At 38.4% G+C, this 18,372-nt stretch overlaps 1 protein-coding gene across 8 annotated transcripts in view; it reads right to left on the reverse strand.

Annotated features, from left to right (window-relative positions):
* SLIT2 (slit guidance ligand 2) overlaps positions 1-18,372 on the reverse strand; it is a 423,995-nt gene that overhangs the window by 137,252 nt on the left and 268,371 nt on the right. For all 8 annotated transcript variants that reach the window (XM_084626161.1, XM_084626159.1, XM_084626160.1 and 5 more), the window contains exons 6-9: positions 11,547-11,618; positions 7,127-7,198; positions 3,046-3,209; positions 1,209-1,347 (exon numbers count right to left, since the gene is read on the reverse strand). In XM_084626161.1, the coding sequence (XP_084482287.1) occupies positions 1,209-1,347; positions 3,046-3,209; positions 7,127-7,198; positions 11,547-11,618 (447 nt within the window). The remainder of the gene's footprint in view (positions 1-1,208; positions 1,348-3,045; positions 3,210-7,126; positions 7,199-11,546; positions 11,619-18,372) is intronic.

The raw sequence follows: 18,372 nt of genomic DNA on the forward strand, positions 1-18,372 counted from the left end.
CAGGTATCAATCTGAGTGCCCCAAGGGTCGGTCCTGGGGACCATTTTGTTCAATATTTTAATTAATGATCTGGAGGATGACGTGGACTGCACTCTCAACAAGCTTGCAGATGACACTAAACTGGGAGGAGTGGTAAATACGCTGGAGGGTAGGGATAGGATACAGAGGGACCTAGACAAATTAGAGGATTGGGCCAAAAGAAATCTGATGGGTTCAACAAAGACAAGTGCAGAGTTCTGCACTTAGGACGGAAGAATCCTATGCACCGCTACAGACTAGGGACTGAATGGCTAGGCAGCAGTTCTGCAGAAAAGGACCTAAGAGTTACAGTGGATGAGAAGCTAGATATGAGTCAACAGCGTGCCCTTGTTGCCAAAAAAACTAACGGCATTTTGGGCTGTATAAGTAGGGACACTGCCAGCAGATGGAGGGATGTGATCGTTCCCCTCTATTTGACATTGGTGAGGCTTCATCTGGAGTACTGTGTCCAGTTTTGGGCCCCACACTACAAGAAGGATGTGGAAAAATTGGAAAGCGTCCAGTGGAGGGCAACAAAAATGATTAGGGGACTGGAACACATGACTTATGAGGAGAGGCTGAGGGAACTGGGATTGTTTAGTCTGCAGAAGAGAAGAATGAGGGGAGATTTGATAGCTGCTTTCAACAGTACATACTATCTACTCCTCCCCCACAGACACATCTTTTATCGCTACTACAACTACAACACAGACCACATTCCTCTACCTTAAATCTGCCCTCTAAATTTGCCCTTTTGAGGATACTCCTTTACCAGCTACTTATTCCAGCACAACTGGCTGTGGATATTTGGTGTAGTGATTTATTGCACTGGGAATAGATGGTTTGTTAAAAGGGATGACTGAAGGAAGGCATCCAATGAGGCAAAGGTAAGGTTGTGGTGTGTTGTCTGTGTTGAAAGGCCACTTAGGTGTAGAAAACACATCATTTATACCCCATCTTAAGACCATTCTGATTGCAATAGTTTGTGACTAGTGTCCCTGTAATGAACCTATAACTGAAAATATAAGACTATAGCAAATGGTTTCCTATACACCAAATATTACTATTTCTGGTACATTCCAAAACACTCTTCCCATACAGTATATTACTTACCACAGCAAATAAATATAAGTAGATAGAGGGAACACTACATTTCTGCAAGTTAATGGCAAAAAAGCAAGATAACCTACATTTCAGTAATAGTTTCTGGAAGATTGGTTGGGATCTCAGTAAGGCCTTTCCCACGACAGTCAACGATGTTGTTACTACAGGTACATGCAGTAGGACAATGCAAGACACTGCAGGAAGGAGCCATAAAAGACTGATGACCTGGAACAGAAAACAAATTGCTTCTTCTAAAACTACAGAATAGTCAAATAGAAGAATTCTAGATAATTCCAACAGTGAACAATCCTATTTCTCCCTTCCTTACAAAATAACAGACAGAGCTCTTAGAATAAACATGGTTACAAAATCAGTTACTTTGAGTTACATTAATTAATCTCAATAATACCTAAATGTTGAACTAACTTGAAGAGCATGGAAGAGAAAATTCAGATTTACAGTTTTAACTCTTTCTCAGGAGGGTGAGAACTGGGGAGGTGTTTTTGTTTTTGAAAGTTGGGGAAAATTTTGCAACCCAAAGAAAATAAGTTGATGGCCCACTTTGGAATCATGACTTTAAGACCAACATGTCCTTCTCTATTCTCTAATGTCATATTTTCACCTAGGAAGTTGCTCTACTCGCAGTTATAAACTAATTGCTCTGCATGTTCAGTATTTCAGACTTTAACTGATCCATTTTTAAAATTACACTAACAAAAAAGTCTTGCCTTTTGAGATAGCAGTTTACAATATCTAAATTTCAGCTTTATTCTGGAGTTACAAGAGAGCAAACAGGTAACGAAAACTAATATACCTATGCTACTGTTGTTATACTCCTAATGTAAAAAAATATTCAAATTGATTTTATTAAATAAAAATAAATTGATCCAGGGCTAAGACATGTATATCAAGGTGCAATAAATCCCCCAAAATAGGGATTTACAATGGGAATGTTCACATATATCCACTTAAAGACAAATTCTCAGGTGTACGAACAGGGTTCCACTGGGACCCCTGCACACGCACCCAAAGGCAGAATTTGTGGAGCAAGGAGGCATTATACTCAAGTTAGCAATGCACTCATTAAGCCTTAGTCCTACAGGCTTTGTGTGGATGGATCCTGGTGCTTGTGTGGTGTTCTGTTGTCATCAATGGGGCTCTGCTGGACACAAAGGTCTGCCTGCATGGTAAAACTTGCAGATCAAGGCCTAAATACTGCAGATACAGTTGTACATATGCTATTGTTCTTAAGAATTTGGGGAACCAGAAACATTAACTAAAGTTTACAGATATTTTTCAATCCAAGTCTAAAACTATTAAAAAAAGAAACATGAACTTGCCTTCTTCCTCATCTATGAATAAAGGGGAAAAAATGAATAAAGAAAAAGTGGTTAGTACTGAACTGTTAGTCATTTCATTATTTCACTTCAGAAAACAACCAGAGTTGCTAAAGCATAGAAATAGTATTCCAAAAGGGGTTCTTTTGGGAGTGGGGAGTTTATGAAAACTGTGGAAAATACTGAAGCAGGGAACAAAGAGCCTGTAAATTAAAAAGAACAGAGAGTCATTCCATATAGAAAGCTTCCTGATGGTCTCAAAATGTACATTTGGATTTCATTTTCATAGGCACCCATCACCAAAAATTTGTTTTTAGAAAGGTATGCATATAGTGTATATAGTGTTTCTATGTATTTTGTGTGTGTGAATGTATATATGTGAATCATTTACATAAAGTACATAGGAACACAGTTACCCACATTAGACCCATGTATATTGCCAAAATACCTGAACAGGTTTTCAAAGAAGTTGTTTAAATTCTGTAGAGCTAGAAACAGCATACAGCGCATATCATTACAATCTCTGTTAAACTGGTGTTAAACATGCATTAAATCAGAGCTCTGTTGCAGAATTTGTTTCCCTTACCACTGCAGACAAATTCTCGTTTTTGAACCTCTGCTACATTGTGTCCCCTCAGGTGGGATGGGCCCATACACTGTGTGTACAGGCCAACTCGGGGTCGCTGCCGCAGCCAGTCAGATAGCCAGGCCAGGTGGCAATCACAGTAGAGGTTATTGGAGTGAAGTCGACTGAATGAGAGGAAACAAGTCAATATGTTTAAATTAGCAAAAAACCTGAGTGACAGAGTTTTACAGATCTGGAAGATTTACTAATAAGAAGTCCTTAATGAGGAATCGATCTTTTAAATTTTTCATTTGAAGCTGGAGACTCATGTAGCTTTATTTATTAACATTTAAGTAGCAAAAAGGCTACTTTTTAGGTTGGTTTAATTAGTTTAATAAGAAACTAGGTTTGCTATCACAAAATTGAGTATCTACAGTTTCTTCCCTCTCTCCTAAAAGAGAAACGCAAATACACCAGAGTTTGAAAACAACTTTTGAATTATTTAGCTTAGCTCTGTACAGAAGGCCAATAAACCAAAAAAGTCTAAAGAAAACTGGTTTATTACAGTAATATACTGACAACAAAAAAAGTTAATAGAAGATTTGGCTTCCAATTAGAGATATCAGTAAGTCTGGCTGTTATTAGTCTCTATAGAAACTACTTGCAAAATCCTTTTAGCAGGTCATATTCATTTTGCTGCTGAACAAGACAGAATAATAATGCAATATAAAACACCTTCTTTCACATCCCTTCCTGATTTTCTCTCCTTTTGTTTAATTACAGAAAAGGGGATTAGCTGCTTTTGGCTCCTAGGGACCCACATTCAAAGCAATGCCTGAAATTAAAAGACCAAATGGCAGTGAGTGAAGGAATTAAGTAAGTTGCCTCTCTGTTGGCAGAGACCTACAAAAGATCATGGCTCCTTGCCAAGTGCCAAAAAGCACTTTGCCATTGATAAAATATCAGACAAATGTATTCACTAAATTAGGTAAATTACTTCAGCCTGGATTTTATGTTTTTTTCAAACTAAAGAAAAGGATATTCAAATCTATAAATCAAACCTTACTCCGAGAATCCTCCATAACAGAGTAATATCATTTTAGTCCTTTTTAGCTAATGTGCTCAGTTCTAAGCAAATAATTGTAATGGATATTAAAAAAATAGAACTCAGCCGAGAAAGCTAATTAACCCAATAAAAACCCATTTAAGTAACATCAAGGCTGTGGAAACAGCCAACAAAAACAAGATGATTTAATTGATTCTTATTTCCATTCATAGAGGACTAACAATTAAAGTTAAAACTGATGTACTTTCCTTAACTATTTTTATGATGTGTGGGTATTGTAGCAGAGAGATACAGCATACAATATGATACAAACAATACATAGCCACCACTGGGTAAGGACATAGTGTCTGATTCTGCACTCGCTTACATCAGTGCAAACCCAACAGTAACGCCATTGAAGGCAATGCAGTTACACGTGTATTATCAGTGTAAGTGGGATTAGAGTGACAAATCTCTCTTTTGAATTGTCCTCTGGCTATTTATTGTTACAGCTAAATGTCACAGTTATGATGGAGGACATTCCATGTTGACTTTCTTTTGTTTATATAATAAATTTTAAGATGAACCATCCCACAAAAATCTTTATGCAAGTTTGCAAAAGACTAAAATCACTCTTATACTCTATTGCCTAAATGCTACTTGTACTTAAGAAGTTGAAATAAAGTTTAAGTAAATATATATAGTGAGGTATTTATTAAACCAATACACACTTATGCCTTCAGGTGTCCATAGGGTTGCCAACTTTCTAATTGCACAAAACCTAACACCCCTTCCCTGCCCTGCCCCTTCTCTGAGGCCCTGCCCGCATTCACTCCATCTCCCCTCCCTCCATCGCTCACTCTCCCCCACCCTCACTCACTTTCACGGGGTTGGGCAGGAGTTTGGGGTGTGGGAGGGGGCTGGGGGTGTGAGAGTAGAAGAGGGCTCTGGCTGGGGGTGTGGGCTCTGAGGTGGGGTTGGAGATTAGGGGTGCAGGAGAGGGCTCCAGACTGGGCCCGAGGGGTTCGGAGTGAGGGAAGGTGCTCAGGGCTGGGACAGGGGGTTGGAGTGCCAGAGGGGATGCAGGGTCTGGGGTGGGACCAGGGATGAGGGGTTTGGGGTGCAGGAAGGGGCTCAGGGCTGGGGCAGGGAGTTGGGGTGCAGAGTGAACAGGAGATTGGGGTGTGGGAAGGGGCTCCAGCTGGGGTGTGGACTCTGGGGTGAGGCCAAGGATGAGGGGTTTGAGGTGAAGGAGGGGGCTCAGGGCTGGGGCAGGAGGGTAGTGTGCAGACTCTGGGAGAGAGTTAAGGTGCGTGAGGGGGTTCCAACCTGGGGCATAGGGTTGGGGTGCGGGAGGGAGTTCAGGCGCTTACCTTAGGCATCTCCTGGTCAGCAGTGCACCGGGGCTAAAGCAGGCTCCCTGCCTACCCTAGCTCCCTGCGGCTCCTGGAAGCAGCCAGCATGTCCTGCTCCCCCTAAGCGGATATGCCAGGCCACTCTGCGTGCTGCCCGTGCTCACAGGCGCCGCACCTGCAGTGCCCATTGGCCACGGTTCCCGACAAAATTGGAGCTGCGGAGCCGGCACCGGGGAGCAGGGGCAGCACACAGAACTTCCCTGATTGCCCCTTCACCTACGGGCCGCAGGGACATGCTGGCCACTTCCAGCAACTGCGTGAAGCCAGGGCAGGCAGGGAGCCTGCCTTAGCCCTGCTGAGCCGCCGACCAGGAGCCTTGTGAGATAAGCGCCTGCACCCTAAACCTGGTCAAAAACCAGATGCTTGGCAACCCTAGATGCACAGTCAGAATACATTATAAATACAACACGGACTACTTGCAGTCCATGGACCACAGAGTTTAAGAACCACTGGACGAACCTAGGACCTGATCTTGAGTATACTTTACACAGGTGACTAAAGTATACTAAAAAAATACTTGAGTAACTTTACACAGGTGACTACGCCCACTGATTTCCAAAATGGCTTCCATATAAAAGAATAAAATAAATAAAAATAAATGAAATCAAGGCCATTTTGGGTTATACAAGTACTATCCATGGGCCTTTATTGACCTTTTTTTGTTTTCAAGCAAGCATCCCATTTACTTTCAATTTTGCTCATCTTTCACTTCCATTGGGAGTTCTGCCTGGAGAGGAAGCTCAGGATTAAGCCCTAAAATATTATATTATTAATTATAATAATTATTACTATTATTATTTAAAAACAATTGCATGTTTTAAAAAAGGCAATCCTTAGTTTTTGCATAAATTTTAAAAAAGGCTAGAACTTGCATGAACAGTTTCTTTGTTTCATTTTAGTAGCCTGAAGCATATGCTTATGTTTCAGTCGTAACTGCTAAAAATTGGGGCCTTAATGTAAATGCTGACACAACCTTAATTAAAACAGCACTACCAGTTGATGCTATAATTTTTTGTTACAAAGAATGTTGTAGAGCCAGTTTAGTTTAATTAGGTTTGCTAGCAGTGCAGTCATAAACATTTCCCATTTATCACATCTGACAGCCAATCAAAGATTCTTCCATATTCTTAAATGAAATGTGACCTATTGAATAGCTCAAAGTAAAACAATTTTGTTCACTTTCAAAAGCACCTATTCTTAGATATAATTATAATGTGCAGAATAGTCTCCACCTTCTTCTCTAGATAGTGAAACTCATGTATGGTGTAGAGAGCATTGCTGCAATTTGTGACAGGATAGAGAAATGGCCATGGCAGCTGCATTTCTGTGGATCCAGTGGCCCCAACAGCCTGCATAACTGACAAAAGGATTTCTAGTTCATGGGTCTCACTTACTGCCCTTGGCTTGGGGGGTTTGTTAATTTCACCTCGAAGATCCCTCTGCAACTGACTCACATAGTGCCGTTATGCTGCTGGAGTGGATCTCAATCTAGAGATCGTTGAGTTGCACTTTTCCCCTTTCTTGCCCACAAATCCATCTTGATGCCTTTTCAGAACCACTAGCAAAACTTGTGTAGAAATAGAGAAGTGGTGAACACACTAGATTAACAGAACAGACAGCTATTGTCATTGGGACTACTTACAAGGTTCTGAGTTTGGGCATGTGGTTGAAACTTGCCACTGAAAGTCGAGTGATGTTGTTATTGTTGAGAGTGCTGCAAAACACAAAAAGATTCAACTTAGCATGCTGTAGTTATCAGGATTCCAGATATTGTCCAAAAATTTACGAAGAAAATCAGATGGTATTACTTGAGATACAAATTTGCTATGATTTTGCAGAAAATACAGCTAGTGCACAATGTCGGGGCCTGCTCTTTAAAATCGGGATTTCAGGAAAAGAGTGTTTACACCTGTGAGTTTACACCATGTGAGCCGCCTTGGCTGCCAATGGATTCCAGATGAAGTTTTGGCATTTGACCCTTATGTCTCAAGTGATTCAAACCCTAGCTACCTGAGAGGCTGTCTCCCTCTCCAGTCATTGCACATGTTGAGATCATCTGAGGTATTAAAGGTGGGAATGCCATCCTAGCATAAAGCAGGAGACAGCTGGTGGCAGGATATTCTCAGGGAGGGATCCCTGGTTCTGGAATTCAATTCACTCTCTGGTTCCTCAGGACCCAGATGTGATGACTTTGAACACATGATGCAAGATCCACCTGGCCCAGGTTTTCCTGGGAAGGATGACCCAAGGGCTTACTGAGGCTATGTGGGAGATGGGGTTGGTAGTTGCCATGGAGAGTTGCATGATGATTTTAGGTGACTTGTTCTGTATAAGGTATGGACCTCTTGGGAGCCTTAATATTTTACCAGAATAGCTCTATGTATGTTGTGCAATGTGCTTACAACTTGGCACAGGCACAGTGAATAAATCTAAGTAAATAAATACTTGGTTAGCAAAGAGTTGTCTTAGCATACATTAGTTGCAAAGATAACGAGTAATAATGTATGAAAACTTTATGAAATATCTTTCATTTAATTATTACATTTGGTTTGATATAAAAAGAAGACAAGCTTGACTCCAGAACAAGGAAGAAAACAATATGATTTAAAGAGTTAATATTCCCCCATACTTTTGTCTTACAACTTGTTCATTTGAACAGCATGAAGTACATTTTCAAAATGTTATTTTGTGCTTTACTAATCAACTCTAATGGACTGAGAATTCCATTGGCTAAATCTTTGCGCTCCTTCTTGAAAAAAGCAAGTGTTTCAGTTGTATTTTTTTAAAACATGAAGCATCATTTGCATAATTTATGCTCGTTTCTCAAGACTTTTGAATTAAAAGTACAAAGTACTTCTGAAACACACATGGGTAAATTGCCAGCACCATGAATGGAATCAGGTTGAGCACCTCCAATTAGCTTTAATGGTAGCTATGTGAGTTAATTTTTGGTGCGATGTTTGCAAATTTACTTCACTGTGCTTACTGATTTCTGTTCTGTTCTCTTCACCCACACACAAGGGAACTCCTCTGTGTGCCCTGAGGGGTACAGAAACCAAAGAGGAGTAGAATCAGGAAGAAAGGAAAAAAAGATAAGGACATGTGTCCAACTTGAAAAAAGTGACATTTTGCATAGGGCTAGTGCAAAGATGAGACTGCCAGAAAAGGGTCTAAAATGGTGATATGATCACTGTTAGGTCTTTATATGACTCTCTGTCACAATGTCCAAATGAAAAATATATAGTTCCTATGAGTCTCCCTGCATGACTTATTAATGGGTGACTTCCAAGGTACACCTTTTTAAAACAGGGAACGCAAACCAGTGAGCATTTATGTAGTTCTGATACTACTTAAATAGGACAGATTTTATAAACACTTTATTATATTTCTGGTGTTTGGTTATTTAACTAATTATTTCTTTCTTTGACCGTTCTTGTATTCCCCTTATGTTGCACCAATTTAATTCTATGGATTTATTTGCTGGAATACAGCAAAACAGTAGCTAGTAGTAACTTAATGGATTAGACCATAAACAATTCCATCTAATAAACCAAATCTATGGCTTTCATTAAAGGGACACTGCCAACTTAAAAAAAATCATACTTCTATCTGAAATATTTTCACCCCCTGTTACACATAACCCCCAAAATTCTGTTTCTATTTTAGCAGTTTGTTTACTCTTTGAACTTAACAGCATTGTGTGAATTGCCAGGATCACGCCTGCATAGTCAGTTTCCCCCATTTGCTTCAGTCACACAGCTACAGTGGAAAGAAAAACATTTTAAAAAATAGGAAATTTGAAAGCCATAGAAATTTTCTGGAGGATTCACTGCCAGTAGTAATACCTGAAACTACTTTTAACTCTTCTTTTAAATAGTCTAGATTTCAAGTTGAATGCATCCCTTTAATTATAATAACCTCTGAACCGCCTCAATGTTACCAAAGTATTTCAATGGTGGAAAGTTATTTTATTTTAGAACTGTACAAGACCTGTCACTTTAGCACAAAATTTTAAAACATGATTGAATCAGGGTACAGGACATACTAAAAGCTCTATTATACACTTGTATGTTGATAGAAGATACACATTCCATGCACAGTATTAATACAGACAGAATAAATCCAATCAAATGCAAAACCCATATATATTTAGTGTTGCTAATTATTCAATGTACTATTGCTATTGACTGACCTGAATGTCGTCGTCGTCTTCTTTTTTTTTTTTTTAAACTTTTATTTATTTATTAGACAATATGGCTGCTGTGAAGGTGCAATTTAGAGTTCCATTCAACATATTTGTCTCAACCTTGTTTGTAATTTAAGTTCTTCTATAATACTGTTTGTCATATCAAATGATTTAATTCAAGATTACGTTTTATTTACATATTTAACTAATAATAATATATAATAATATATTAATATATATAATAAATATATAATATATAATATAATAATATATATATTCATTCATTCAGGCACAAAATACTGCATGATTACCTGCCTTTGTGGTGCAATACTAATAATTTGTATGGTTTTGATTCTGTGACCATTGAAGTCTATGGGAATTTTTACCATATTTGAGCAGTCAAAATAATAGTAGTAAAGCAGTACTAATAATATTTGATTTAATTAAAACACACGTTCAAAATTCATTTCTTTTGGACATATATAAAATGTACTATTAAAGGAGGCTATATATTTAAAGTAAGGTAACATGATAACTGCCTTAACCAGCACTGTGAAAATATAAGTTACCCTGTGATACAGGTGAGTTCCTTGGAAAGTGCGGATAAAAATCACACAGTACATCAGGTATGCTGACAAACCACCCATTTATACACTTTACAAGTCACATGTGTTAATATCAAATAAGCAGCATATTTTAACACATTTTAAAAAAGAGAAAGCAACATTTTAGTTATCTGGTTACTTGACTCTAATGACTTAAAACCAAGAAATGTGATAAAATGTTAAAAATTAAAAACAAATAGTCACAGCTACCCACTCATAGTAATCATAGATTAGCTCAATAGCTGCTGAATAACTGCCACCTTTCCCCTAAGTTGCTCATATTTTATCCTTTGGATTCTATTCATAAAAAGATAATGTGTGTTCTCGGAAAAGCTTCTTGATTTTACATAATTACTAACAAAAATTAAGTTAAGAATTAAAGCTCTCTCCCCCCACCAATTTAATTTAGCGTTGGGTTTCCAAGTCGTTTGAAGTCAGGGTGATTTAAAACGACATCCAGAGAAGCACTATTATTGGTAGAGAAAAAAGTCTCCTGCTTTCTTTAAATGTATAAAAGTAACCAAGGAATGTGACACTTTGATTGACAGAGGAAATATTTAAAGAATGTATCCTGTGCCTCAAATTCTTTAGGAATTAGACATTTTACTCATCATAGTCACTATTTTCAGGTCAAGGGTCATTGTAGATTATTTTGTTACCTTTATCCTCATTTGACAGCAATTTCAACATGAGAAAAAAGTAAGCAAGGCAACGTGCAACCCAACCCTTCAATCAATGCCATAAATACATTGTGTATAAAAAAAAAACCAGTTAAAAAGCATTTAATAATGAATGGACAGGCTACATAGCAGATATCACGGTTCTGTTTACTGAAAAAGTAGCTTAATGAAAACAGTTATTACAAATGTATTCAATGTATTTATCATTTTGATATAGATAGATAAACAGGCAGATAGAGGTTATCTACAACAAATTACATAACAAAAGCAATATTAAAGTGTGTAGCACTTCAGCAATGAAAAATATTTCACAAAAATAATGGATGCATTAGTACTTTTTTTTTCAGGAAGTGTCTCTTTCTTACAATACATGTCATCTGATTATTTTGTTAAATGCTTTTCTGGGTGAGCAAAATAATATGTCTTTATACATATATTTACCATTCTACAACACATCACAGTGGATTATTTTAAGACATCTTTTCACTAGACCATTTTGTTCCCAGGCTGCAGCTAGCAGATAAGCTTTTACATTAGTACTCCCTAGATACTGAGCTCCAGTTAAAAGTAAGAGATACAAGCAGTACTTACAGCACTTCCAGGTCGCGTAGAGCCCTAAATGCCCCATCTTCAATACAGCTGATCTGGTTGTAATCCAGTTGCCTGTTAAACAGATTATGAGGAAATAGGTAAAAGAGATGAACGCTGTGTAAGAAAGCCTCCTAAAGGGTCTGTGTAGCTAGGCCACAGTAACTGAAACGCTCTCACAAATACACTCATCTGCTTAAGAATGTCACACGCCATTCTGGCCTTGATGCTGCCACTGAAATCTCTTTTTGTTCTGAACTGTCTGCGTAAAACAGCAGCTCTGGGAAAGCTCCAGTAAATAATAACTGCACCTTATATTAAATGCCAAAGGAATGCAATTTCATTACATCAAGAAAAGCTATCCATTAAAAGCTCTCAGCGTCATCTCACTGAAACAATTTCATTAAGGTAAAGGACTGTAAATCACTTAATGTCACATGCATCCCCTCAGTGACCTAACAGAATCCATTTATCAGAGAAGACCAGCTGCATGTTAATTTCACTATCCTTGGCAAGAAAGAGCAAGAGAGACCACTTTTAGAATTTTTCAAAGGCAGTTTCCTTCTAGAATTGTTCGAAATGAAGAAACAACATTGTCCTAGGCATACACATTTTCTTAGTTACATTCTTTAATTCTGCTCCAAATATATCTAGCATTTGTTCTGCAATAACGTTCAGTGTATGATTTTTGCATAGTTTGTGTTCTTTGTAACTATATGCAGATAGGATGTAATAAAGGAGCACTTGAATTCTGGAAGTAAAACTCAGCAATGCCATCTCATACATTATTAATCTTAAAGTTATGAAAAATTTACAAACTTTTCTCTGAAGGATGTTATTACTTTTTTCAACTCAAAACATTAATACAGTACATACTACATGACTCCTCTGAAAAAAGAAAGATACACACTTTTCTGAAATTAACAACCACTCAGATACGAAATCCACGTTTCTACACAGCTGAACAATACTAAGAATATGAGCATAATACAAATGAACTTTACCCCTTGTGTTTCTCATTACATACTACCTATCAGAGCTAATAAGGCTTTTACTAAAGCACTTCCAGAGATTTTTGTGAACCTGTGGTAACCCTTTACTTGGATAAGAAATCATTACATCTTTTTTCATTGTAATATAGCAACTTTTACATTGCCTCTGAAGTTTCATATGTATTTTTCTTTTAGTTTCTAGTAAACAGAAACACTATACTATTGTAGCTGTACTGGAATAGTGTTTCTGTTTACTAGAAACAAAAACCAAAATATAATTTCCTGACCACATTTTTTAATCATTTTGGCACAATATTTGTACTGCAGTGTGTTTTTCTTTAAACCTATGTTCCTAAGAACTCTTTTGATTTTAACTAATTAATTTCATTTAACAATTATGTTAATAGCCTTTTTATTTTAAAGAGGCAAAATATATCTATAGTACTATTCTCTAACCTCTGGAACAATTTATCAAAGCCATTTAAATTAGTACAATGGCATGAAATGTTACCCTTGACGCAACACAAAAGAGAAATTGTTTCCAGACAAATTGGCAAAATCTTTTAATGCCATCAAATTTGCCTAATGCAGTCTGCAGGTTAATCTGTAAAAGGGTGAGCTGTATGTTTGCCCATATCTTATTATCCTTAGCTGTCAATGTATAAATCAGTGCTGACACAGCTTCTTCTAAATCATCCATATTATACACAAAGGGAAAGCTTTAGCAGTAGGCAAAGCACTCGAGCAAATCTTGTCCTACAAGAACTGAAAGGCAGATTGCTTCCATTAAACTGACAGCAGTTGAGGTGCACCTGAAAACTTTTGGACCTTTTCTTTTAGTGATGCATCCACAGCACTGCTATCGTTAAGGGCAAGTTGCCATTTCCAGCTTAAACCATTTTTCCCCCATGGATTTCCAACACAGCTGCTTTTGTTCACATGGGGCTGAAACATGGCATGAAGCTAGTCAGTTGAAATGCATTTTTCTTCACAATAAATAATGCTTAATCTAAAAGAAACTTATCTAAAAAGTAGTGTTTCCTGTTTCTTTCAGATGATTGGCTCTCTGTTGTGACTAAATGTCAGAAATACATTAAGTAGTAAGTGTGGCAAACAGCTTTTTAAACCATTAAGTTATTTAACTTTGAAAAGTGGCTTTCTAGTTTATCCTATTTGTATTAAGTTGCAGACATCCACCATACATAAACATATAATTATTCAATGGTTTCACTAATGGTAAATTCTGATAGACAAAACTGCAGAACTTCTCTAATGTCACTGAGAGCATATAATGGGACTGGTAGCATTGAGGAATTATGAAGTTTATGGATAAGGCTGACTTCTGATTTCAGGGTAGTAACCTTGGCCAGAGTTAAGGCTATTTGAAGACCGCTCAGTGTCCACTTTTATACTTCCCAGCTGCTATTTGTTTTTAATATGTTAACTTTTTAAAAAGCACTTTTTAAAATCTACAGTGTTGTTGTAAAGCTTCCTACCTCTGTTAAGTTAGTGAAGCATATCTGCAATCTTAACTCCATTTTAAAGTGTTTTGAGAATTTCTTTAGCTCTTTTCGAATGACTACAAATTCCTCCAGAATAGGAGTCTGTATGGAGGCTGCTAGCTGAGTAGGAATGGACTTGCTACCCCACAGATCATACTCATCCTTGCACAGCTTCTTCCATTCCACTCAAACGTTCACCCCGGGTGGCTCCATTTCCCATGCCCTTGACAAGTCGTTCTCAACCTGAGGCCCATGGGCTGGCTGCAGCCCAATCAACACAGAGATGTGGCCCGTGTGACATCCTCAGGGCCATACAGGTGGTATTGGATGTGGCCCACAATGGTAAATAGACCGAGAACCACTGCCCTTAACAGTCACTATTCCCCCCTCCCATGTGCCCCTTTTTATGTCCCTTCCCTACACTGTGGCTATTTACATTGGGCAATGTGTTTTTTTGTAAATTTACAGGATTCCTAATGTCAATTCTCATTCTTAAAAACCTTTCAGTTGCTTGGGAGAATTAACTCATTTTTGCATCCATATTTGCAGTGTTACCTGGATACTTCCTGTATTTAATACATAGCATTTTTTAAAATGTCACAGCAATGTTAACCAATTGCAAAGGCAAAGTTGTGACATTTTTAAGAGCTATGCAAAAACTTTTTTTTAAATGTAGCTTTATGCTGTAGTCTTATCAATAAATCACGTGCAAAAATGCTGTTAATAAAACATTATTAGTTATCATAATCATACACATTGACTGTGGACTTCTATTTTCTCCCATTCCTTTTTACTTTTACATAACTGCTGTATTTAATGGGTAGAGCTAAAAAAACAAAGACTAAAAACAAAAATTTAAAAACCCTCAAAAATCAAATGTTCAACATCAGAATATCAATGTACATTTAAGAATTGATATCTATCTTCATACAAAAGAAATTTACACCCTATGCCACCAACACAATAGCATTCCAGAAGTCCATAGTTCATGGAGGTTGAGATACATTTATTCTAACTTCACTTTAAATTGTCAGTTTTTCTACTTCTCTTCCCTTCTCAGCATTCCTCGGGGTTTGAAAATATTGTTTTGTAATGTAAGAATAGAGACCATGAACCATTAAAGTTGTTCAGTTTGTACTGAAATGAATAAATCCAGGCTCCATTTCTTAATGCACTGCTTAATAAGTCATTGTAAAAAGTGAAACTGATTTCCATCTCTTTACTGTGCTTACCTGACAGGAACAACATTCTTTTAAACCTTATAAATTGGTTAGTCACTAAGGTGCCATTAGTACTCCTTTTCTTATAAACCTTTGCATTTTCACATTTACTATTCCTCAGATCATGCCCTGTGTTTGTGGAGGGAGGGGGACGATAACTGTCATTGCAGTATTATTTTTGGAAACAGTTACTATTTTCTACTAATTTGTCTGCATTTTGAGATAGAATTAAATTATGTTTACTCAATTGCCTTTTCTGTTGCAATTTCCCCAATTCTGTTTTTAAGGTAGTGATTTCATGGCACATAATCTAGAAAGAATGTAACAGAATCTATAGAAGATTTTTGTACTGAGTTTCCATCAAATTACAGACAAGAGGACTGTATCTATCTGATTCCACTTTTCTTCCATATGAAATACAAAATGCTTTCCTCCCATTTATCTGCATGGTTTATTTTGTTCAAACTATGTAAGCTTTTATTTAAAAAAATCTATCTAGTTAATTTTCACTGAAAATCAAGGAATAAAACTGTTACTAAAATAAGTTGTGTGTCAAGTTATTGATCTTTTTATTTCTGTTAAAACTAAACAGCTGGCATTATGGATACATCCTTTAAGTATAGCACTTGGGAATAAAAACTTTTTATATCTTTTTAATAATCTTTAATAATCATTTAATCTTTAATGCTTTTTAATAACTAAATAAAGTCCTCTACATCGTACCCTTCAATCCAACAAAAGTCACTAATGTTGTATGGGAGCAGAAAAACAAAATAAACCAAATTCAGAGTTTTGAAGTCCAAACATTTTGGAATTATGATGAATCAAAAATGTCAGAATATGTATGAGAGATGTAAACCACTTATGGTTTTGAACAATCAAATCCCAAATTTACCGTGCCCAGTTTTCCCCAAATTTTCTATAAAAATTCTAACCTGAACTAAACTTTCAGATGGATATTAAAGGTAAACAAGTGGGTCAAAATCAGGTTTATAATGAGCAACTAGCTCCACCTTCATCTATGTGAAGACTATCACATCTCCACCATCTAGAGATACCTCATTAGAATTGTGTTATATAACTCTTAACACAACGGAGGCCACACCAGATGCTATTCACATATGGTATGTTATTAGTTGATCAAAAATGAAATGTAGGAAGTTGGGAAAAGTGATTTACTTGTCAGGAAACATGGGAAAATATTATTTATTATTTGTATTACCATTGTGCCTAGGAACCCTAGTCATGGATCAAGACCCCATTGTGGTAGGTGCTGTACAAAGAGAACAAAAAGACATCCCGGCCCTGCAAGAGTTTACAATCTAAATAGACAGAACAGACACATGGTGCAGGGGGAGTGGTAGACTGAGCGGTTTCCAGATTTCTAGAGAAGAAGAGGGTGCCACAGTGTATGACTGGTTATGCACTTTACTCTTAGAGCAAAGGAGGTCCCTACTGTGCTTTACCTCCACTTACTACCATTTGATAAAGCTCCACTTGGTTGGATCAAGAGTTATTTCAACATTCTTCTAGGAGCTGAAAATGGCTTTGAATGTCCACTGTCAGGTAATGCCCCATCATCCTCTTGCTGTGGTACCGTAGATACTTACATCCTCGTCTGGCCATAGAGCAGTGAAGCAGCAGGCCAAAATAACCATAGGTAGACCTATTCGGCAACTGATTACGTAACCCACAAGTTATGCAGCAGGTAAATGATGTCATTGGTGTGACTCATGTTAAGTGACAACACTGGATGGCAAACAATCACATGGCAAGTATGTAATTTTTTGGCAAATGCACAATTAGTTATTCTGGCATGTGACATCATTCAGTAGATATCCCCCAGGAATACTTCTGTTGGGCGGTTTGTGTTTAAAGATCAATTAAAAGACTTCTGTCTGTGGAACAACTCCCATTAAACGGTAAACTTGTTACAACAATATCCTGGCAAGGACACAACTGCTTTGGTTCATGACATGATTAAGTTAGGCCTGGCTACACTGGCAAGTTTCTGTGCAGTAAAGAAGCTGTCTGTGTTGTAACTCCCGAGGTGTACAGACAGCCAAGCCACTTAGTGCACAGAAACTGTGCAGTTTCAGTGCTGTAAAAAAACCACCCCAACGAGAGGCATACAGCTGTCTGCGCCAGGGGTACAGGGCCACAGTGCCAGTGTAGACACCCTAGCGATTACAGCGCTGCGATGGGCCTCCAGGAGGTGTCCCACAATGCCTGTTCTCGCTTCTCTGGTCATCTGTTTGAACTCTACTGCCCTGCCCTCAGGTAACCAACCGTCATCTCCACCCTGTAAATTCCTTGGGAATTTTAAAAGTCCCCTTCCTGTTTGCTTGGTGACATGTGCAGTGGTCTCAGTGCATCTTTCCAGGTGCCATGCCTGCTTTACACACCAGGCAATCCCCCACTTGGAGCAATGCTGAGCTGCTGGATCTCATCAGCATTTGGGGAGAGGAGGCTGTCCAGTCCCAGCTACGCTCCAGCCGTAGGAATTATGATACCTATGGACAGATTTCACAATGCATGACAGAAAGGGGCCATGACTGGATCACACTTCAGTGCAGGGTCAAAGTGAAAGAGCTGCCGAATGCCTACACCACAAGGCGTGGGAGGCAAACCGCCACTCCAGTGCTGCGCCCACGAGCTGCTGGTTCTACAAAGAGCTGGACGTAATACTCGGTGGCGACCCCACCTCCACTGCAAAGGCGACTGAGGATACTGTGATGGCTCGTGTGCCAGTCGAGAGTTGACCAAGCCAGGAGGAGGAAATCTGGGACAAGGTGTGTGAGGGGGACCCAGAGGCAGAGGACGACTTGGAGGTGAGAGATGCATGCAGCCCAGAGCTCTTCTCTACCCAGGAGGAGGCTAGCCAGTCACAGCTGTTGGATCTTGGGGAAGCACAAACAGGAAAGGAGGCCCCTGGTAAGTGGCTTTGATTTTGTGAATCGCTGAAGCGAGTTGTTGTGGGGCAGGCGGGTTGCAGAAAGCAGGCTTGTGTCTGTTTGTTGTGCGTACCACCACATGCCTAGACTGAGCGGCAGAACAGGGTGTCGATTGACTCCCTCCCTTCACAGAAATCTGCCTTGGAGGTCTCCAGGAAACT

This window comes from Lepidochelys olivacea (genome assembly GCF_965140295.1).
Source record: "Lepidochelys olivacea isolate rLepOli2 genome assembly, chromosome: 4".
Taxonomy (NCBI): domain Eukaryota; kingdom Metazoa; phylum Chordata; order Testudines; family Cheloniidae; genus Lepidochelys; species Lepidochelys olivacea.